Raw genomic sequence first — 24,212 nt, 5'->3', positions numbered from 1 at the left:
GTTAGGGTTAGGGTTAGGGAGATATTGCTATAGATGATATACAACTAATACCTGGAGCGTGTGCTGGTGGTATGTTAATTATTGTGGTTAGTGTTAGGGTTAGGGTTAGGGAGATATTGCTATAGATGATATAAAACTAATGCCTGGAGCGTGTGCTGGTGGTATGTTGATAATTGCTATATCATGTTTTACTATACCACACATGGGATCTGTTTCTGTAAATAACCTGCCAATCAAGGCACATCTCCTGGAACCTGGAGTACAGTATATTATGAAAAAAAGAGAAAGGGTAAATTTTATTGGCACTACTTTGATAAAAGTAGTGAATTTAGAATATGTGACATAAAGTAACCCTAACCCTAACAGAGTAGGGAATATCCTTTAAATAGTAGAATTTAAACCACGGGAAAATAAACCACTTTATGGTGAGCATTAAGTTTTTATATAAAATTAAGAATGGAAATGGGGAATATTTCAAAGAGCAGACAACAGCTGAAGGCCACTAATAGTTCTTCAACGCAGTGAGAAATGCCCGCATCCCGAGTCCTGCTTCAGCTGGCCCCTAAACAAATATGTATACTAGTTCAGTGATAATGGACATCATACTCAACTCCAAAATATACACAAGAAACTAAAATTAATTAGCATACAAGATTAATAAAGACCATAGGCTTCTGACTTGAGACAGGTGCAGAAATGGGGCAGGGTTAATGTTAATTTATATATTTATATATATATACTAAACATTGAATTCTGTGTCCACACTAGTAGAAATATAAATAAAATTAAATTTCAAAATGCTCTTAAAGTCCTTTAATTCTCTAATTTTCTCCAACCGGTTTTACATCTTTGTGATAATCATGGATGAATGTAACTAACTGTAACGTAACGTCACAATAATAAGTCTGTAACAATACATTAAAGGGACGTAACCCTTTCAAAAGTAACGTCTTATCTGTTTAGGCTTGGTTTGTACTTTTGTATATAAACATATTTTCTTTATTAGTTCTCATTTCTTCGGTAAATTGGTCATCACATTGGTAAAATGGGAAAACATAGTATTTGGGTGATTTGTTGCTAGCGCATAAATCCAGGTGTTCACTTACGTTAATCATCCTAATTTCTTTATGTCAGATTTGTTGACGGTGAACAGTAAATCTTTTCCGTAAAGTGTTTCCTGTTTGTCCAATATAATCTTTTTTAGTACCCATTACATTTGATGACATTTTGACATTTGATGAGAGATTTTCAGTGAAATTTTTTCACCTTATTTCGGTCATTTTCATATAACTTAAAAGTTGGTGCCCCTTTTCAAAAACAGATTGTCAAAATCTCATTACTGCATGAGTATGCTCCTACTCCTAGCATCAACGAACTTGTTTAACTGTTGCATCGCGTTTACTTCATGATTTATCCTACCATTTTCCTGAAATCGATCAAGAGCAATTAAGGGAAGGCAACAGTTTAAGAATAAAATGATTTTAATGACTCAAAATCGTAATTTTCTCAGTCATCGCTTACGTTTTTTTTAAATTCTGAAGTTGAAATTCAAACCGGATGTAATAATGCGACAATACTAAAACAAACAATTCCGGACTTATTCCCGGGATTAGTTTTGTTTATCAAATTCACAGGAAAACATCGTTTTTTTTTAATATTTTACCTTTAATAGTGTAAGAATATTAATGAAAATAGTTGCACTTGCTTTATTTAGCAAGAAATCATTTTAAATTTACGATTTAGTGTCAAATCTGCGGAAGAGAATTTTAGGCATGCTTATCATAGTAAACAAAGCACATGTGTTAGTAGTGAAAAAAATCTTTTTTCTACGTAAATTAAATCAAGTTTTAATTTAATTTTAAATCATAATTGACAATTGTCTTAGCTGAAAAGTAATTAAATAATGAAGACAGTTGGTATTGAATTTTAATTTCTTTATAATATTAGTTCGGAGATTGTGATTAATAGCCAGGTGTGAATTAAAAACACAGGTAAAGAGATTAGCGATCATTAGCCAATAGCTCCCCGAGGCATTAATATAGCTATTAGGAGGGCCCTCAGGATTATAACACTTTACTGGAGTGGCAGTTTAATTACATAAAATCGATAACAAAACAAAAATATGTTTAAAATGGCGATTTGAAACTCAATCTCAACGAAATGACCGAAATTATTTCTGTTGAAAAATAAAATTTTGACCTAAATCCCAATAAATGATTTAGGACTTTTGAGTTTCCAAATCGGTCATGTCTGGCATATATGACCGTTTCCGGACCCTTCATTTTCACTGTTAAAAACTCTTTTACCTGTGCATCGAGCAATTTAATTTATGTCATCAAATGTCAAAATGTCATCAAATGTAATGGGTGCAAAAAAGATATATAAAGTTATAATATTATGTAAGGGTAAATTTTATAGGCACTATGTGGAAAAAAAATAGAGAATTTTTAATATCTGACATTAAGTAAAAAATACCAGATTAGGGAACATCCTTTAAATACCACTTACTGGTGAGTGTTATAAAGTTTTTATGCCTAACCATGATAGAAGAGGGGCATTATGTTTTCTGGTCTGTTGGTCTGTTCGTCCATCTGTTCCTCTGCCTGTTCATCTGTCTGTTCCTCTGTCTGTTCTGCTTCAGGTTAAATATTTTGGTCAAGGTACTTTTTTTGATGAAGTTAAAGTTCAATTAACATGTTCCCTATAATATGATCTTTCTCATTTAAGTGCCAAATTTTTAACCCCAATTTCACAGTCCACTGAACATAGAAAATGATAGTGTGATTTGGGCATCTGTGTACTATGGACACATTCTTGTTTATTAATATATATATGTTGGTTATCTATAAATATGTTTTCTTTTCAGTGAGTCCATGTGACAACAGTCCTTGCCTAAATGGTGCATCCTGTTCAGACACAACAACAGCCATTGGTTATACCTGTTCCTGTCTGGGTGGATTTTTGGGACAAAACTGTGACCAAGTTGGTAAGTCAGAGATGGACTAGAAGTCAATGTGGGATATTTGTTGAATAGACAGGCTATCTCAAGAAGAAAAGACCCACAAAAATCAACCAACAGTCTTCATCATTCATCAATTCTCAACTGAAAATACATTTTTTTTTTTTTAGATTTTTGTAGATTGGGATATTTTGACTGTATAGAATTTGCAAAACTAAAATGTTGCACTGAGAATTTTGTTAACATACATGAATGTATATTGTGTTTTTAAGATTAAGTTTTTGCTTGTGTGCATCATTATATTTTTGATAGTTTAGATATATGATAAACTTCTGATGATGTTCTGTTGTCAATCACAATTACTTTCATATTCTATTATCTGTCCCAAAGGGCTCACAGTGCTTTGATTTTTTTTTTTTGCAGATGGCAAAACAGTATCAGAATTTACCTGTGACTTTAAAACAGAAAATAATTGTGTGTTTGAAAATGTTGATGATGATGATTTTCAATGGACTTATAGATCTGTAAGTTGCTCATGTGAAGGACTTAAAGGGGCATTAGCTATTAGATAAAACAAACAATGATATGATTTATTTTTTATCATTTATTAATGAAAGTGATAAATATAGATTCAATCACTGCAACAAGTGTATTAAGTTATTACTCCACTCCCAACAGTTAAATTTTAATATTTAAAGTGAGAGGCATGTATATATTTAACAGGAGGGATTTATATAACTTTCAAATTTAATCACTTTCCAGTACATTTTCCTTATCCCAGTGTTATTACCTTACATTAAGAACAGATTGTAAATTACAAGGATAGACCTCAGGTGAACCGTTCTAACTCACTGAAGATTTGTGTATTAGATTTGATTTTGATTTTTAGCTCACCTGGCCCGAAGGGCCAAGTGAGCTTTTCTCATCACTTGGCGTCCGGCGTCTGGCGTCCGGCGTTGTCGTCCGTCGTCGTTAACTTTTACAAAAATCTTCTCCTCTGAAACTACTGGGCCAAATTAAAGTAAACTTGGCCACAATCATCATTGGGGTATCTAGTTTAAAAAATGTGTGGCGTGACCCGGCCAACCAACCAAGATGGCCGCCATGGCTAAAAATAGAACATAGGGGTAAAATGCAGTTTTTGGCTTATAACTCAAAAACCAAAGCATTTAGAGCAAATCTGACAGTAGTAAAATTGTTCATCAGGTCAAGATGTATCTGCCCTGAAATTTTCAGATGAATCTGACAACCCGTTGTTGGATTACTGCCCCTGAATTGGTAATTTTAGGGAATTTTTGCTGTTTTTGGTTATTATCTTGAATATTATTATAGATAGAGATAAACTGTAAACAGCAATAATGTTCAACAAAGTAAGATTTACAAATAAGTCAACGTGACCAAAATGGTCAGTTGACCCCTTTAGGAGTTATTGACCTTTATAGTCAATTTTTAACCATTTTTCGTAAATCTTAGTAATCTTTTACAAAAATCTTCTCCTCTGAAACTACTGGGCCAAATTAATCCAAACTTGGCCACAATTATCTTAGGGGTATCTAGTTTTAAAAATGTGTCCGGTGACCCGGCCAACCAACCAAGATGGCCGCCACGGCTAAAAATAGAACATAGGGGTAAAATGCAGTTTTTGTCTTATAACTTAAAAACCAAAGCATTAAGACCAAATCTGACAGTAGTAAAATTGTTTATCAGGTCAAGATGTATCTGCCCTGAAATTTTCAGATGAATCCGACAACCCGTTGTTGGGTTGCTGCCCCTGAATTGGTAATTTTAAGGAAATTTTGCTGTTTTTGGTTATTATCTTGTATATTATTATAGATAGAGATAAACTGTAAACAGCAATAATGTTCAACAAAGTAAGATTTACAAATAGGTCAACATGACCGAAATGGTCAGTTGACTCCTTTAGGAGTTATTGCCCTTTATAGTCAATTTTTAACCATTTTTCGTAAATCTTAGTAATCTTTTACAAAAATCTTCTCCTCTGAAACTACTGGGCCAAATTAATCGAAACTTATCCACAATCATCTTTGGGGTATCTAGTTTAAAAAATATGTCCGATGACCCGGCCATCCAACCAAGATGGCCGCCATGGCTAAAAATAGAACATAGGGGTAAAATGCAGTTTTTGGCTTATAACTCAAAAACCAAAGCGTTTAGAGCAAATCTGACATGGGTTAAATTGTTTATCAGGTCAAGATCTATCTGCCTCAAAATTTTCAGATGAATCGGACAACCCGTTGTTGGGTTACTGCCCCTGAATTGGTAATTTTAAGGAAATTTTGCTGTTTTTGGTTATTGTCTTGAATATTATTATAGATAGAGATAAACTGTAAACAGCAATAATGTTCAGCAAAGTAAGATTTACAAATAAGTCAACATGACCGAAATGGTCAATTGACCCCCTAAGGAGTTATTGTCCTTTATAGTCAATTTTCAACAATTTTTATAAAATTTGTAAATTTTTACTAACATTTTCCACTGAAACTACTGGGCCAAGTTCATTATAGATAGAGATAATTGTAAGCAGCAACGATGTTCAGTAAAGTAAGATGTACAAACACATCACCATCACCAAAATACAATTTTGTCATGAATCCATCTGCTTCCTTTGTTTAATAGTCACATAGACCAAGGTGAGCGACACAGGCTCTTTAGAGCCTCTAGTTTATGTTGTAACGCCACTTTTAAGCACCACTTTTGGGCCATTTCGTGGCGTCCAGTTTTTATTGGTGGAGGAAGCCAGAGTGCCCAGAGAAAACCATGATCTTTAATAGGAAATCTGATGTTCCTAGTCAATTAAGATTAAGAGTAGAGTGCACCTTCATCGAGCAGGTTTGAACTCACAACCTCAGTGTTGACTGGCTAGTGATTACAGTAGTAACTTAGTACTTAGACCTTTTGGCCACTGAGGCCCCTTTTGTGTATTAGATGATTTACTGATGTTTATTCAAAGATATGATTTAAGAATGAGATTATAGTACTGTAAGTTCAGAAATTATTGCAATGGTTTTATTAATGTGAAAAATGAGACAGTGTTATAATCGCAATAATTTAAACTCATGTTTTCAAATTTTTTTGTGGAGAGTTATCTCATTGGCAATTGTGCCACATCTTTTTTTATAAACAGGATTTTTCTCAATATCGAAAAATTAAAATTGCATTTTAGTCAAAAATGATAAATTCGCAATAATAAATGCACAACCTTAATTTCTGAATTTACAGTATCTTTTAGTTCTTGTATAGTTTTCACATTTGAATTTTCATATCTTTTTGTTTTTTATCAAGGGACCAACCCCTAGTAGTGGTACAGGCCCTTCTAGTGCATATGAAGGCACAAAGTATGTCTACACTGAAGTCTCATCTCCACGTGGTCAGGGGGACACAGCTGTTTTGTCCACTGTTAATACTTTGCTTGCAGGTAAAATTTAACATTAAAACTTGAATACTGTAAACCAAATTATTTTCGCAGATACTTTATTTCACATTAAGCTCTTCTACTTTTTATGCCCCACCTAGGATAGTAGAGGGGCATTATGTTTTCTGGTCTGTGCCTCCGTTCGTCCGTCTGTCTGTCCGTCCAGTTAAAGTTTTTGGTCGAGGTAGTTTTTGATGAAGCTGAAGTCGCATCAACTTGAAACTTAATACACATGTTCCCCATGATATAATCTTTCTAATTTTGATAATAAATTATAGTTTTGACCCCAATTTCATGGTCCACTGAACATAGAAAATAATAGTGCAAAGTTCAGGTTAAAGTTTTTGGTCAAGGTAGTTTTTGATGAAGTTAAAGTTACGTCAACTTGAAACTTAGTACACATGTTCCCTATGATATGATCTTTCTAATTTTAATTCCAAATTAAAGTTTTGACCCCAATTTCACGGTCCACTGAACATAGAAAATGATAGTGGGAGTGGGGCATCCGTGTACTATGGACACATTCTTGTTGGGTTGTGATTTAATTTTGTGATTTTCAAATTTTTTTTAGGTAGATCAATAAGGAACAATCTTTGTTTAACTTTGTTGCAACAATTTATATTTGCATTGTTTTCTACTGATGAAAGTCGTGATAATAAATTGCTCGAGAAAATAAGTTGGTTTACCGTAATTATTCTATGAGCACAGCTCATATGTTATACGTTAGCATATTAGCTTTTGCAAAAATACTATTTTTTAACCTCAATGTTTTAATCCCTCGAATCTTTCCCTTTTGGTCCATCGCACTTTAGCGTTGTATACCATTGTACTTTAGCGAACAAACAACCATCGCACTTTAGTGTGAGACACCATCATACTTTAGCGTAGACCATGCACTTTAGCGTGACCATCACACTTTAGAGTATCAGACTGTATATATACTTTATATATATACTTTTAAAACTTGTGATCAGTCAAATGATATTTAATTGTTAATAAAAAAATGTGGTATGATTGCCAATGAGGCAACTCTCAACAAGAGACCAAATGACACAGAAATTAACAATTAGAGATCACTGTACGATCTTCAATAATGAGCAAAGCCCGTACCTCATAGTCCTCTATAAAAGGCCTAAAACAATTCAAAACAAGAAAACTAATGGCCTAATTTATGTACAAAAACCTGAACTACAGGTCACACTTGCACAGTCAAAGTCAGACCTGATGAACTACAAGTCATTTTAAGCTTTTTGTAGAGAGTTAAAAGAGACCTCACATTTTATACAAAAAAAAAAAAACACAAGAAAATGTTTAACATGTAATTGGCGAAATATAACTTTAAATACTTTCAACTCATTTCCTAAAAATTGACACAATATTATATTTACTGCAGGTACAAGTAGCTATTGCTTGCAGTTTTACCTCCATATGTATGGTAATCCTGGTACTATGGAGGTCAAGTTTGGTAACCGTGATTCTTCTTCTTCTTCGGTGTGGTCCGAGTCTAATGACCAAGGAAATCAATGGGTCTTCCATCAAGTGGAATTACCTCCCAGCTTTACAGATCCAGTGGTATAACTTTTTTTCATTGTACTTATGTAAAATGACATTTTTTAGGGGGAGTTTAACAATAGCATTCTTTTGGAACAAGTGAGCAAGGAAAACATTTTTTGGTATTTCCCTCTTGTATTAACCTAAAAAACTGGCAAGATCAATAAGTTAATTGAAACACAAAAAAATAACAGAACATTTCCAATGTTATTTTAACTGATCGGGCGGAGCTTATGTTTTAATTTGCACAAGGACATCTATTTGAAGATGTATGTGATAAGGATGATTGCTGTTACATGTATAATTATTACTGATTTCTAATCACCTATCAGTGTCATCAAAGGAATTTACAAAAGAATGACTGGACACTTCATTGATGTGTTTATCCTAGAACATCTATCTTTAGATGGACTGGTTTATTGTGAGCGAATCGGTTTAACTCCACCCAGTCAGGTGTAATAAATCCAGTAATACATATAACAAAATTTAGTAATTAATATGCAGTTTTTATATATGAAAATAATACAACTGAATGACATACTCATTACATATATATTACAAAGATTTTCCTCCACTAACTATAATCTATTTTTCATTTTAGTTCATTTTGAAAAATACAGAATGACAAATGAATTAAAACAATAGTTTCTGAATTTACAGTGATAAATCTTAAAAACTCAAAGCTGTGATAGTTGAAAGGATTGTTACATATAGAAAAAAGAGACAATTGTGATAAAAGATCTATTTTTGAATATATTAACCTTCAAATGACATTCAGGAATTTCTATTTTTAGATTTTCTTTGAGGCAATCAGAGGGTCATCATATAGAGGGGATATAGCCCTCGATTCACTTAAACTTAGTTTGGGACAATGTAAGTATCAGGTTGATGTAGCCCTTGATTTAGTTAAACTTAGTTTGGGACAATGTAAGTATCAAGCTAATATAGACAACTATGATATATAGAGAGGAACATGTTATCTTCGTTATGTATGATTTAGATTATAATAGATAAACAGACACAATTCACCATTTAGATTCTTTGACAAATGTGAAGCAAGCAGCATTTCATCAATTGGATTGTTGAATAATTTTCTCGAACAGTACTAGAATCTGCTTAAATTTTGGTAATGCCCACTTTATTAGCTATTGAAGTCTCCTATGAAAAGAAAAGTGGGAGTTAAGGGGCAAACTATTTTACAGTGTATTGTAGGAAAAAACCAAGGAAGTCAGAACATCTGACAAAAATTCAAAAATCTGACCCGAGTACATTCTTATGCATTTTGATATTTGAACAAATTTTATCAAACAGTATGACAGCACTTTGATATTTGAACCATTGCTATCAAACAGTATGTCAGCACTTTGATTATTTCAGGTGCCTCTGGACCTTCTGCCTGTTCTGCAAACCCTTGTAACAATGGTGGTAGCTGTAGTGAAGATGCTGCTGGTTATTATTGTAATTGTATGACTGGCTGGTCAGGAGATAACTGTGATGTTCAAGGTTAGTATCAAAATTAGGGGGGGATCCTACTAATATGTTCCCTCCCCTTTACATTCTGTTTGTATGTGCCGGATTTGTTTTTCTTTCATTTTTTTTTTTGTACAATAATTAGGCTGTTAGTTTTCTGGTTTTAATCATTTTACATTAGTGATTTTAGGGCCTTTTATAGCTAACTATGCGGTAAGGCTTTGCTCATGGTTGAAAGGTGTGACTTATAGCTGTTAGTGTCTGTCATCTGGTGTCTTGTGTAGAGTTGTATCATTTGCAATTATACCACAATGAACTCATCATAGATACCAGGATTATAGTACACATGACTGCCTTTCTCTACAAAAGATTCATCAGTAACAATCAAATCAAAAAGTTAAAAAGGCCAAATAAAGTACAAAGTTTGAAGTCATTGAGGAGTAAAATTTTGATTGCACAAACCTCAATTATTACTTTGTAATTTACTTTCAAATGGATCAATAATGGTAGAAGGTTTGATTTTGTACGATTGTGTCCTGAAAACTTCCAACAACATGGCAGCATATAATCTGTTCCTGTTTTTCATTCTCTTCAGTATTTTTCATTTAACATCATAAAGGAGCGTACATTTACCAACAAATATGAATATGAGGAGCATATGATTATTGTCGAGCCTGCAACTTTTGTTGCAGAAAGCTCGACATAGGGATAGTGATCCGGCGGCGGCGGCGGCGGCGGCGGTGTTAGCTAACTTCTTAAAAGCTTTATATTTTAGAAGGTGGAAGACCTGGATGCTTCATACTTTGTATATAGATGCCTCATGTTACGAAGTTTCCGTCAGTCACATGTCCAATGTCCTTGACCTCATTTTCATGGTTCAGTGACCACTTGAAAAAAAAGTTGAGATTTTTTGTAATGTTGAATTCTCTCTTATTATAAGTAATAGGATAACTATATTTGATATGTGCGTACCTTGAAAGGTCCTCATGTCTGTCAGACAGTTTTCACTTGACCTCGACCTCATTTCATGGATCAGTGAACAAGGTTAAGTTTTGGTCTCAGATACTACAAGCAATAGGGCTAGTATATTTGGTGTATGGAAGGACTGTAAGGTGTACATGTCCAACTGGTAGGTGTCATCTGACCTTGACCTCATTTTCATGGTTCAGTGGTTATAGTTAAATTTTTGTGTTTTGGTCTGTTTTTCTCGTACTATATGCAATAGGTCTACTATATTTGTTGTATGGCATGATTGTAAGGTGTACCTATCTAGCGGGCAGATGTCATGTGACCTTGACCTCATTTTCATGGTTCAGTGGTCAAAGTTAAGTTTTGAGTTTTGGTCTTTTTATCTAATACTATATGCCATAGGTCATCTATATTTGGTGTATGGAAATATTTTATGATCTTTATGTCAGTCGCGGAGATTTTATTTGACCGTGACCTCATTTTCACAGTTCATTGCACAGTGTTAAGTTCTTGTGTTTTGGTCTATTTTTCTTAAACTATAAGTAATAGGTCAACTATATATGTTGTATAGAAGCATTGTTAGCTGTACATGTCTGCCTGGCATGGTTCATCTGACCTTGACCTCATTTTCAAGGTTCATTGGTCTTTGTTTAGTTATCTTGGTTAATGTTAAGTTTATGTGACAGTTGTATTAAAGCTTAGCTTTATACTTAGGACTATCAACATAATATCAATGATTAGTATAGAAGGCGAGACATTTCAGCGTGTGCACTCTTGTCTGTAAATACCCAAAAGTAGGAAGATAAATAATACAAACAAGCACTTGTTAAAAAACAAAGAAATGCTAATAGATATTCATTTTTCATTTTCTTATTACCAGTGGCATAAACAAATGAATAGTAATACATTTTGTTAGCTATTTCAGGTGAATAACCACTCAGTCTGTAACTGTTTGAGAATTGAGTTATTAAAAAGAAAATACAGACCAACATTTATTTCTTAGTTATGTATTTAAATGTTTCAAAACCAAAGTCTTTCAAATCATTTGTCTATTGGTCATTAGGATGTTGTTCCAACAAATATTTTCTTCCCACTTGTTTTGGGTACAGAAGTTCTTTATATTTTTGGGGAGTATGAGATATGGACAATTCCTTAAAAAGATCTTGTGTTTTACAGATGTACCTGGTAATTCCTACAGCTGTGGATTTGAGACAGTTGGTGCAACATGTATTTTCAAGGATACAACTAATGATCAATTTGATTGGACACGGCGTACTGTAAGCTCTTCCTAATTCTACAAAAAAGCTTAAATTATCATTGATACTGTTATCTTGTTCTTGAAGAAATTATGTATGTAATAGGGAAATGTGCTTTTTAGAAACGAAAGTAAAACTTTTGACAATATTGTTTTGCACAAATAAAGAGTCTAAGGCAGATTTAAGTACGCTAATGTTGCAGATCTAGACTAAGAAAGATGCCCTGTCAATTTAAAAGTTTATCAAAGTAAAGTTCAATATTCTTATATGATGGCCAACTGGTTACTATGGTCACATAATTGCCTTTGTTACTAAACCTTAAGGGATTAAAATCGTGATGAGACATAAAATGGTTGGCTGGCTCAATTATTTTTTGGAAGCCCTGCTCAGTCTCCTTTTAAAAATTTATTGGAGACCTATTGGTTGCCTTAAGCTGTTATCTGCGCTTTAGTCAGATTCTTTTCTCTTTGACACATCATTCCCATTTTTGTCAAGCCTTTGACTTTTATTAAAAAAGTCAGACATAATGATCACACATTCTGTCGGCATCATCGGTGGAGCAGTGTCCTCAAATGTTCACTCTGTGGTTAAAGTTTTTGAAATTTTAATAACTTTCTTAAACTAACCTGGATTTCTTCGTAACTGAAACAGAAGCTTGTTTATGATCATAAGATAGTATCCAGAGAGATAATTTGTAAAAAAAACAATTCCTTATTTACTTATTAACAGACTTAGGATTTAGTTAATATATCATTCACTCTGTGGTAAAAGTTTTGAAATTTTTTTTGAATAACTTTCTTAAACTATCCTGGATTTGTACCAAACTTGGACAAAGGCTTGTTTATGATCAAAAGCTAGTATCTAGAAGGAAATTTGGTTCAAATTTTGTACAGTCTGCAGTTAAAAGTTTTTAAAACATTTATTAGATTCATAAACTGTCCTGGATTTTTACCAAACTTGGACTTCAAAAGATAGTATTGAGAGGAATAATTTTATTATTTTTTTGTCATTTATGTTGAGCCTGCGATTAACAGCAAAAGTAAGCGAGACACTGGGTTCCACGTTTATGAATTTTTATTCTCAATTTTATAGATTTTAAAATATTTGAATTTCTTAATAGGATTTTAAAGAATGAACAAAAGTGCTAGTTAAAAAATTGTGACTGTTCTGGAGAGCTACATACAGATAATTCAACACATATGATGTATCATGTATTTTTTGTAACTGATGTTACGGACTTTAATAATTTGTAGAAATCCACCCCAAGTAGTTCAACAGGACCAAGCAGTGCAGCCACAGGAGATTACTACATGTACATAGAGACGTCCACCCCAAGAGTTAATGGAGATACAGCTGTTCTCTCAACTCAAGATACTAACTTACCTGGTACGATTCGTTATCTCTCTTTATTGAAAATTAAAACAAATGTTATATGGATGCAGAGATTTCTGGGTCCTCATCCTGGTCTTATTAAATATTACAGCAAAATGCATTGAGTGTGTAGACAGGTCTTTCCCTTAAAATTGAAGTAGAAGGCTCACTTAAAATTATAGGCTGCTGAAATATGCGTTCGGCAAAGCTATAAGCTTGGTACCTTACGGCAGGGGGTCTGGGCCCCCAGAAGCTCTGGCATAAATAAAGCAAAATCATGCATTCTCACTATCTCCTGGCACCTAATTTCATCTTTCAAATGACCATTTTTTTATGTATGAAATTAAAGAAAGAAAAAAAAATTAAAAGAAATTTCATTTTCTTTTTTATGTGATAGTTTTTTATTTTTAGTACCTTATGCTTAAAATTCATTTACTTTTAAAGGAGTTTTATTTATATAATAATTCGGTTTGTTAGAAATCTTGATCAATTTATTTTGCATAGCTACGTGCATTTGTAAACAAATGACCCCCCCATTTTTTCTCTAAAGACTGTTACACTTATTTAAATCATACAATTATTTCTCAAGCATTGACAGAAAATTGATATATCCTCTGATTTTCTCTTTTTTATGTAAACTGTTCAATAAAAAATTTGGAAATGTTATTTATTTGAGGTCGAGTCGACAATATTCTACCTTCGTTTTTGATCTTGATTCTCTGAACACCACATGGGTTTTGAAAAAATGAACTTCAAAAGATACTGTTTTCCAGATTCTGAACAATATGATCTACTACACTTTCTTTAATTTGACTGAAATTATTCCATAACATAAGATTGTCATCCTATCTGATTGTCTTCACGTTTTAAAAGCTAAAAGAAAACGCCAACGCGTTAATGACCACCGGAACGTCTCTCTTGTTATCTTTGAAAGGAAAAGATGCATTCTGACTTTAAATAGACAACCAATCAGTGACCTGAATGCATGTGAACTATATTTAGCTCAGATAAACACTGACATTTCATCCTTGTTTATTGTGACCGCGACTTGAAAAAGATATTTTTTTCTTTTTGAATTTATATTTTTGTCAGTGAAGTAGCCGGCACTTGAAGTCACCGTAAACGGCGGATTTCCGCCAGCTACCGGCTTCAGTGGAAAGCCCTGTGTAGATAAAGATTACAATGTTTGATTAGCTTGCTAGCTGAACTGTAAAGTCATTATTAAGTTAGGTATACTACCCTCTGTTTGTAGAAGTTAAGTCCTGCAGTCAGATAGATTGGTTATCTGTTAAACTAGTTTACTCTTAAAGGGGGATAGTATACCTTAGCAAGCTTATCAAACATTGTAACATTTACCTACTTTTTACTGTAAGGTTATTTAAAAAGTTGGAAATTGTTAGTTATTTTAAGCATGAAACATGAGTTATTAAATTATGATATATCCATATCTTTTATATATAAAAAAAGAAGACAAGAAATCAAACGACACAGAAATTAACAACTAAAGGTCACCGTATGCCCTTCTAAAACGAGTAAAGCCAGCATAGTAAGCTATTAAAGCCCCAGAAATGACAAATAGTATCTTTTTATTCATTTTTCTTTTGATCGTACAATATTTGTGAAAAGGACTTCATACTCGAATATACCAGGCAATGATGTCAAGTACAGCAGCAATCTAATGTGTGTTCTGTCCTTTCACACCTATTTATCAATTTAAGGTATGTAAGCAGATTAAATTGAAGACCGAACCCTGACCTTTAATGGTTTACTTTTATAATTGTGAATTGACTGGAGAGTTGTCTCATTGGTACTCATACCACATCTTTCTATATCTATGTGCATTCATACATAGGAACAACTATCATAAAGTTTTGTACACATATAGATAGCCCCTATACAGTAGCTCCCATACAGAATATGGTTAATCCACTTGCTTCTTTGTAGCCCTTGAACAGAATATTCTTAATCCACTTGCTCTTTGTAGCCCCTGCACAGAATATTGTTAATCCACTTGCTTCTTTGTAGCCCCTGAACAGAATATTGTTAATCCACTTGCTTCTTTGTAGCCCCTGAACAGAATATTGTTAATCCACTTGCTTCTTTGTAGCCCCTGAACAGAATATTGTTAATTCACTTGCTCTTTGTAGCCCCCGTACAGAATATTGTTAATCCACTTGCTTCTTTGTAACCCCTGAAAAGAATATTGTTAATCCACTTGCTTCTTTGTAGCCCCTGAACAGAATATTGTTAATCCACTTGCTTCTTTGTAGCCGCCATACAGAATATTGTTAATCCACTTGCCCTTTGTAGCCCCTGAACAGAATATTGTTAATTCACTTGCTGTTGATAGCCCCCGTACAGAATATTGTTATTCCACTTGCTCTTTGTAGCCCCTGAACAGAATATTGTTAATCTACTGGCTTCTTTGTAGCCCCTGAACAGAATATTGTTAATCCTCTTGCTTCTTTGTAGCCCCCATACAGAATATTGTTAATCCACTTGCTTCTTTGTAGCCCCTGAACAGAATACTGTTAATCCTCTTGCTTCTTTGTAGCCCCCATACAGAATATTGTTAATCCACTTGCTTCTTTGTAGCCCCTGAACAGTATATTGTTAATCCACTTGCTTCTTTGTAGCCCCCATACAGAATATGGTTAATCTACTTGCTTCTTTGTAGCCCTTGAACAGAATATTGTTAATCCACTTGCTTCTTTGTAGCCCCTGAACAGTATATTGTTAATCCACTTGCTTCTTTGTAGCCCTTGAACAGAATATTGTTAATCCACTTGCTTCTTTGTAGCCCCTGAACAGTATATTGTTAATCCACTTGCTTCTTTGTAGCCCCTGAACAGTATATTGTAAATCATCTTGCTTCTTTGTAGCCCCCATACAGTATATTGTTAATCCACTTGCTTCTTTGTAGCTCCTGAACAGAATATTGTTAATCCACTTGCTTCTTTGTAGCCCCTGAACAGAATATTGTTAATCCACTTGCTATTTGTAGCCCCATACAGAATATTGTTATTCCACTTGCTCTTTGTAGCCCCTGAATAGAATATTGTTAATCCATTTGCTTCTTTGTAGCCCCTGAACAGTATATTATTAATCCACTTGCTTCTTTGTAGCCCCTGAACAGTATATTGTTGATCCACTTGCTTCTTTGTAGCCCCTGAACAGTATATTGTTAATCCACTTGCCCTTTGTAGCCCCTGAGCAGAATATTGTTAATCCTCTTGCTTTTTGTAGCCCCTGAACAGTATATTGTTAATCCACTTGCTTCTTTGTAGCCCCTGAACAGAATATTGTAAATCTTCTTGCTTCTTTGTAGCCCCTGAACAGTATATTGTTAATCCACTTGCCCTTTGTAGCCCCTGAGCAGAATATTGTTAATCCACTTGCCCTTTGTAGCCCCTGAGCAGAATATTGTTAATCCACTTGCTTCTTTGTAGCCCCTGAACAGAATATTGTAAATCTTCTTGCTTCTTTGTAGCCCCTGAACAGTATATTGTTAATCCACTTGCCCTTTGTAGCCCCTGAGCAGAATATGGTTAATCTACTTGCTTCTTTGTAGCCCCTGAACAGTATATTGTTAATCCACTTGCTTCTTTGTAGCCCCCATACAGAATATTGTTATTCCACTTGCTTCTTTGTAACCCCTGAACAGTATATTGTTAATCCTCTTGCTTCTTTGTAGCCCCCATACAGTATATTGTTAATCCACTTGCTTCTTTGTAGCCTCTGAACAGTATAATGTTAATCCACTTGCTTCTTTGTAGCCCCTGAACAGTATATTGTAAATCTTCTTGCTTCTTTGTAGCCCCCATACAGAATATTGTTAATCCACTTGCTTCTTTGTAGCCCCTGAACAGTATATTGTTAATCCTCTTGCTTCTTTGTAGCCCCCATACAGTATATTGTTAATCCACTTGCTTCTTTGTAGCCTCTGAACAGAATATTGTTAATCCACTTGCTTCTTTGTAGCCCCTGAACAGAATATTGTTAATCCTCTTGCTTCTTTGTAGCCCCTGAACAGTATATTGTTAATCCTCTTGCTTCTTTGTAGCCCCCATACAGTATATTGTTAATCCTCTTGCTTCTTTGTAGCCCCCATACAGTATATTGTTAATCCACTTGCTTCTTTGTAGCCTCTGAACAGAATATTGTTAATCCACTTGCTTCTTTGTAGCCCCTGAACAGTATATTGTAAATCTTCTTTCTTCTTTGTAGCCCCCATACAGAATATTGTTAATCCACTTGCTTCTTTGTAGCCCCTGAACAGTATATTGTTAATCCTCTTGCTTCTTTGTAGCCCCCATACAGTATATTGTTAATCCACTTGCTTCTTTGTAGCCTCTGAACAGAATATTGTTAATCCACTTGCTTCTTTGTAGCCCCTGAACAGTATATTGTAAATCTTCTTGCTTCTTTGTAGCCCCCATACAGTATATTGTTAATCCACTTGCTTCTTTGTAGCCTCTGAACAGAATATTGTTAATCCACTTGCTTCTTTGTAGCCCCTGAACAGAATATTGTTAATCCACTTGCTGTTTGTAGCCCCCATACAGAATATTGTTAATCCACTTGCTTCTTTGTAGCCCCTGAACAGAATATTGTTAATCCACTTGCTTCTTTGTAGCCCCTGAACAGAATATTGTTAATCCACTTGCTCTTTATAGCCCCTGAACAGAATATTGTTAATCCACTTGCTTCTTTGCAGCCCCTGAACAGAATATTTTTAATCCACTTGCTTCTTTGTAGCTCCCATACAGAATATTGTTAATCTACTTGCTTCTTTGTAGCCCCTGAACAGAATATTGTTTATCCACTTCCTTCTTTGTAGCCCTTGAACAGAATATTGTTAATCCACTTGCTTCTTTGTAGCCCCTGCACAGAATATTGTTAATCCACTTGCTTCTTTGTAGCCCCTGCACAGAATATTGTTAATCCACTTGCTCTTTGTAGCCCCTATACAGTAAATTGATAATACACTTGCTTCTTTGTAGCCCCCATACAGAATATTGTTAATCATGTTAATCCACTTGCTTCTTTGTAACCCCTGAACAGAATATTGTTAATCCACTTGCTCTTTATAGCCCCTGAACAGAATATTGTTAATCCACTTGCTTCTTTGTAACCCTTGAACAGAATATTGTTAATCCACTTGCTCTTTATAGCCCCTGAACAGAATATTGTTAATCCACTTGCTTCTTTGTAGCCCCTGAACAGAATATTGTTAATCCACTTGCTTCTTTGTAGCTCCCATACAGAATATTGTTAATCTACTTGCTTCTTTGTAGCCCCTGCACAGAATATTGATAATCCACTTGCCCTTTGTAGCCCCATGCAGTATATTGTTAATCCTCTTGCTTCCCCCATACAGTATATTGTTAATCCTCTTTCTTCCCCCGTACAGTATATTGTTAATCCTCTTTCTTCCCCCGTACAGTATATTGATAATCCCCTCATTCTTTGTAACCTTCTCACGGTTGACTGATTTTAATTATTTTAGCTGGTAGTTGGTGTCTCACCTTCCAGTATCATATGAAGGGATCAAGCACGGGATCATTGAGAGTATTTGCTGGGGATAGATCATCTTCTCTGACAAGTATCTGGACAAAATCAGGAGAGCAATCTGATCCAGACCTATGGAAAACTGCTACTATAGATATACCACAACAAAGTAATCCTGTTGTAAGTATAATGTATTCTTATGCAACTTTGTTTGTAACATTCATTTTGATTGGATAACGTCACCAATTTTCATGGCATCAATTCACAAATGTACACACAAGCACAGATGATGTATGACAGCTTTTAGGTTCATGATTTGACCTTGTTTTTTTGTCAGCTTCTTTAGACTGGAGATAACAATGTTGTCCTTGCCCTGTGTGTCATAAGGCATAGCAAGGACTAAGCAAGTAAGTAAGTAACAATATTGTCCTTGCCCTGTGTGTCATAAGGCATAGCAAGGACTAAGCAAGTAAGTAAGTAACAATATTGTCCTTGCCCTGTGTGCCATAAGGCATTGCAAGGACTAAGTAAGTAATTAAGTAAGTAACAATATTGTCCTTGCCCTGTGTGCCATAAGGCATAGCAAGGACTAAGCAAGTAAGTAAGTAACAATATTGTCCTTGCCCTGTGTGCCATAAGGCATAGAAAGGACTAAGCAAGTAAGTAAGTAACAATATTGTCCTTGCCCTGTGTGTCATAAGGCATAGCAAGGACTAAGTAAGTAAGTAAATAACAATATTGTCCTTGCCCTGTGTGCCATAAGGCATAGCAAGGACTAAGTAAGTAAGTAAGTAACAATATTGTCCTTGCCCTGTATGCCATAAGGGATTGCAAGGACTAAGAAAGTAAGTAACAATATTGTCCTTGCCCTGTGTGCCATAAGGCGTAGCAAGGACTAAGTAAGTAAGTAAGTAACAATATTGTCCTTGCCCTGTGTGCCATAAGACATAGCAAGGACTAAGCTAGCAAGTAAGTAACAATATTGTCCTTGCCCTGTGTGCCATAAGGCATAGAAAGGACTAAGCAAGTAAGTAAGTAACAATATTGTCCTTGCCCTCCTGTGTGTCATAAGGCATAGCAAGGACTAAGTAAGTAAGTAAATAACAATATTGTCCTTGCCCTGTGTGCCATAAGGCATAGAAAGGACTAAGCAAGTAAGTAAGTAACAATATTGTCCTTGCCCTGTATGCCATAAGGCATAGCAAGGACCAAGTAAGTAAGTAAGTAACAATATTGTCCTTGCCCTGTGTGTCATAAGGCATAGCAAGGACTAAGTAAGTAAGTAACAATATTGTCCTTGCCCTGTATGCCATAAGGCATAGCAAGGACTAAGTAAGTAAGTAAATAACAATATTGTCCTTGCCCTGTATGCCATAAGGCATAGCAAGGACTAAGTAAGTAAGTAAGTAACAATATTGTCCTTGCCCTGTGTGGCATAAGGCATAGCAAGGACTAAGTAAGTAAATAACAATATTGTCCTTGCCCTGTGTGCCATAAGGCATAGAAAGGACTAAGCAAGTAAGTAAGTAACAATATTGTCCTTGCCCTGTGTGTCATAAGGCATAGCAAGGACTAAGTAAGTAAGTAAATAACAATATTGTCCTTGCCCTGTGTGCCATAAGGCATAGCAAGGACTAAGTAAGTAAGTAACAATATTGTCCTTGCCCTGTATGCCATAAGGGATTGCAAGGACTAAGAAAGTAAGTAAGTAACAATATTGTGCTTGCCCTGTGTGCCATAAGGCGTAGCAAGGACTAAGTAAGTAAGTAAGTAACAATATTGTCCTTGCCCTGTGTGCCATAAGACATAGCAAGGACTAAGCTAGCAAGTAAGTAACAATATTGTCCTTGCCCTGTGTGCCATAAGGCATAGAAAGGACTAAGCAAGTAAGTAAGTAACAATATTGTCCTTGCCCTGTGTGCCATAAGGCATAGAAAGGACTAAGCAAGTAAGTAAGTAACAATATTGTCCTTGCCCTGTGTGCCATAAGGCATAGAAAGGACTAAGCAAGTAAGTAAGTAACAATATTGTCCTTGCCCTGTGTGCCATAAGGCATAGAAAGGACTAAGCAAGTAAGTAAGTAACAATATTGTCCTTGCCCTGTGTGCCATAAGGCATAGAAAGGACTAAGCAAGTAAGTAAGTAACAATATTGTCCTTGCCCTGTGTGCCATAAGGCATAGAAAGGACTAAGCAAGTAAGTAAGTAACAATATTGTCCTTGCCCTGTGTGCCATAAGGCATAGAAAGGACTAAGCAAGTAAGTAAGTAACAATACTGTAAGTTAAGCTTCGACAGCATCAATTGGTGGTTGGTTGCATCATTAAATTATAAGAGATAAATAGCAAGGCAAAATCTACTAACAAGTCAAATTCAGCCTTTATAGTTAGACTATCAGTCATTTATATGTAGGAGTGATTGCCCTTAAATGAACATTTATTTTACCCTCTTTTATGTTTTGAGCAAACAGGATAAAAAAAAATATTGAGAGAAATTGAACAGACTGAATAATTAGCAATACAAAGTTAACAAAATGGAGATTTTTGTCATAATTTTTTTTCTTTTCTACAATGTTGAAAGTGTACTTTGTTGAATAAGCACACATGCCATAGTGAGTAACACAGGCTCTTTAGAATCTTAGGTTAACATTGCAAAAGCTATCCAATACTTTTTTTATGCCCTGCGAAAAATGTTGATTGGGCATATTAATTTACCCCTGTTCTTTGTCTGTTTGTCCAGATTAGGATACATTGTTTGTCTGGCAATCTCCTCCCACAATTTTTGGGGGTACACCATTAATATTTATTAGGATGTTCATACACATAATAAAAGCGTTCTTGCTTGCAGGATTTTTTTTTTTCAAATACATGTATACTGAAAATGACAGATAGTTGAACTCGGTCATTTTTTGGTACTAGTTGTATAAAGAGATCATGGTGTGTCGGGCTATCTCCTTCTACAGTTTTGGGTGATACAGCTGTTATGAAGGATGTTCATACACATATGGAGGTGTGCTTGTTTAATTTATGATTTCCTTTGGTCAGGCATCTAGAAACATTGCAAGAATTTCTTAGTACAATGGTACATTGGTATTTTCATAAAGTGGGTTCAAATGAACCTTGGTATAGCAAACATCAAATTCTCTCACACAATGTTCACATTACTATAAGACGTGTCACGGTACTTTTCTATCCCAAATTAATGTATTTGGTTTTGATGTTATATTTGTGATTCTAATCGGATTTTGTCTAATGCTTAGTCCATTGCTGTGTGTGTTACATTTTAATGTTGTGTCGTTGTTCTCTTATTTTTAATGCATTTCCCTCAGTTTTAGTTTGTTACCCCGATTTTGTTTTTGTCTATAGATTTATGAGTTTTGAACAGCGGTATACTACTGTTACCTTTATTTATCACACCAAAACAAAAATCTTTAAAGCCAGAAATTTTATTTAGTATTTTTGCATATTTTAGATATTGTCTTTTTTCTTCAGATAACGATAGATGGAATCAGAGGTAGTTCATATAGAGGTGACATTGCTATTGATGATATCGCCCTGAATGCTGGTACATGTGCTAGTAAGTATTGCCCTTCAAATTCAATTTTTAACAATTTTGTAAATTTTTGATCTTTTACAAAAATGTTCTCTGAAACTACTAAGACAATTTAATCCAACTTTATAGACACAAGCATCATAAGGGTATCTATTTTAAAAAAATGTTTTTGGTGAACTAGCCTGCTAACTAACATGACCAACATAGCTATTGTTACGGCCAGAAATCGCCTTTAAATTGTAGCCAACAAAAGACACAAATCAGTTATAAAAATTAACAAGATTTATTATACAAAAGTTTACAAGAAGTATTACACAAATATTACTGTCAACTTAACTGTCAAAATATGAGTCCAATCTTTTATCTTTATCTGTATCCGGATATCTTTCGGAATCCAATCTGAATATTACATTCACTACTACGGTCACAATCCAGTATGATGTTGTTTGTAGAATTAAAGTGTCAATCCAAATGCTGTGAATACTAATGTCTATCAATGTCTATGTCCAAGTTTAATTATGAGAGTTTAACTTTAGTGTCTGTATATATAGTGTTGTCATGGAAAATTCTAGAACACTCTATAATGGAACATTGTGGAAAATCCTGAAAAGTTACAACGGAAGTTTCTGGAATAACGTAGAAGTTTAAATTACGCATCTTTTATAAGGGTTATTCTAGAAAGTTCCAATCATTCTGTGATTGTTCCAGTGATTCCTAAACTGCACAGTTATAAGATTATTTGGTAAACAACTATCAGGCCATACAACACAAATTAGGCCAACATAAATAAACATAATAATTACAATATCATAACACTATAAAAAGAACATATGAGTAAAATGCAGAATTTGGCTTATATCTCTGAAACTAATGCATTATTTCATGCATCAATTGTAAACAAAAATATCAGGTGAGTGACACAGGCTCTTTGGAGCCTCTTAGTCTTTCATCCTAGGGTATAAATATACACAATGTATGTCAAATATTAGCAATTCTCCATAACTAAAGGGAAATTGTGTAAACTCTTTTTTCTCTTTTTTAGGTGCTGGAAAGTAAAGAGAAACAGACTAACTCTACAATCATGACTATGATGGTGTGATATTTACACTTATAATGTTCATGTGATATTAACAGTTACTTGTACATTAATGTGTCAGCAATTTTTAAATATAATAGAAATATGTTTAAATGCAATTTATTTTCATTAGTTCCCCAAAGGAGCAGTATGAGCTTTGCCATTACTTGGCATCCTTTGTATCTTTAAAAATGGGGAAAGATATCAAAGGAACACTTGATATCATAAGTTTAAACAAAAAAACTGACCATGTCATGGCAAAAAAATGACTGCACAACACAAAAACCACCAAAATTCAGGGATGATTGAAGATGCTATGTAATGGTAAGCAGATCCGGCTCGACATTTGGCACCTAGCATGTAGCTCATATAAGAACAAATCCAGTCATTCTTGAAAACAAAGATGGAATTGCTTTGAAATGGTGGTGTCTGTAAAAGGTCAACCAGCTTGCTCATGGTGGTGTCTGCAAAAAGGTCGACCAACTCATGGTGGTGTCTGCAAAAAAATCGACCAACTCATAGTGGTGTCTGCAAAAAGGTCGACCAACTTATGGTGGTGTCTGCAAAAAGGTCGACCAACTCATGGTGGTGTCTGCAAAAAGGTCTACCAACTCATAGTGGTGTCTGCAAAAAGGTCGACCAACTTATGGTGGTGTCTGCAAAAAGGTCGACCAACTCATGGTGGTGTCTGCAAAAAGGTCTACCACCTCATTGTGTTGTCTGTAAGAAAAGTCAACCAACTCATGGTGGTTGTAAAAAAGTCAATCAACTCATGGTGTTGTCTGTAAGAAAAGTCAACCAACTCATGGTGGTGTCTGTAAAAAAGTCAACCAACTCATGGTGTTGTCTGTAAGAAAAGTCAACCAACTCATTGTGTTGTCTGTAAGAAAAGTCGACCAACTCATGGTGGTGTCTGTAAGAAAAGTCAACCAACTCATGGTGGTGTCTGCAAAAAGGTCGACCAACTCATGGTGGTGTCTAGTCAAACTTATTATGACGTCTGGCAAGGCTATTTTAATTTTTTTTTCTGGGACGCCTTCCTACGACAACCATCCCAGAAAAAAATC

General features: G+C 34.7%; 1 protein-coding gene across 3 annotated transcripts in view; it reads left to right on the top strand.

Moving 5' to 3' along the window:
* LOC143062111 (MAM and LDL-receptor class A domain-containing protein 1-like) overlaps window positions 1-23,259 on the top strand; it is a 161,927-nt gene extending 138,668 nt beyond the window's left edge. For all 3 annotated transcript variants that reach the window (XM_076233933.1, XM_076233925.1, XM_076233938.1), the window contains 11 exons: window positions 2,867-2,986; window positions 3,383-3,483; window positions 6,263-6,395; window positions 7,786-7,964; window positions 8,738-8,816; window positions 9,321-9,446; window positions 11,559-11,659; window positions 12,892-13,024; window positions 18,519-18,700; window positions 22,010-22,094; window positions 23,113-23,259. In XM_076233933.1, coding sequence (XP_076090048.1) covers window positions 2,867-2,986; window positions 3,383-3,483; window positions 6,263-6,395; window positions 7,786-7,964; window positions 8,738-8,816; window positions 9,321-9,446; window positions 11,559-11,659; window positions 12,892-13,024; window positions 18,519-18,700; window positions 22,010-22,094; window positions 23,113-23,126 — 1,253 coding nt within the window. In that variant the 3' untranslated portion in view covers window positions 23,127-23,259. The remainder of the gene's footprint in view (window positions 1-2,866; window positions 2,987-3,382; window positions 3,484-6,262; window positions 6,396-7,785; window positions 7,965-8,737; window positions 8,817-9,320; window positions 9,447-11,558; window positions 11,660-12,891; window positions 13,025-18,518; window positions 18,701-22,009; window positions 22,095-23,112) is intronic.
* Window positions 23,260-24,212: the final 953 nt, after the last annotated feature.

Source organism: Mytilus galloprovincialis, chromosome 1 (genome assembly GCF_965363235.1).
Source record: "Mytilus galloprovincialis chromosome 1, xbMytGall1.hap1.1, whole genome shotgun sequence".
Classification (NCBI taxonomy): Eukaryota; Metazoa; Mollusca; class Bivalvia; order Mytilida; family Mytilidae; genus Mytilus; species Mytilus galloprovincialis.
The sequence above is the reverse complement of the archived record's forward strand: the minus strand, read 5'-3'. Positions and strand labels throughout refer to the sequence as shown.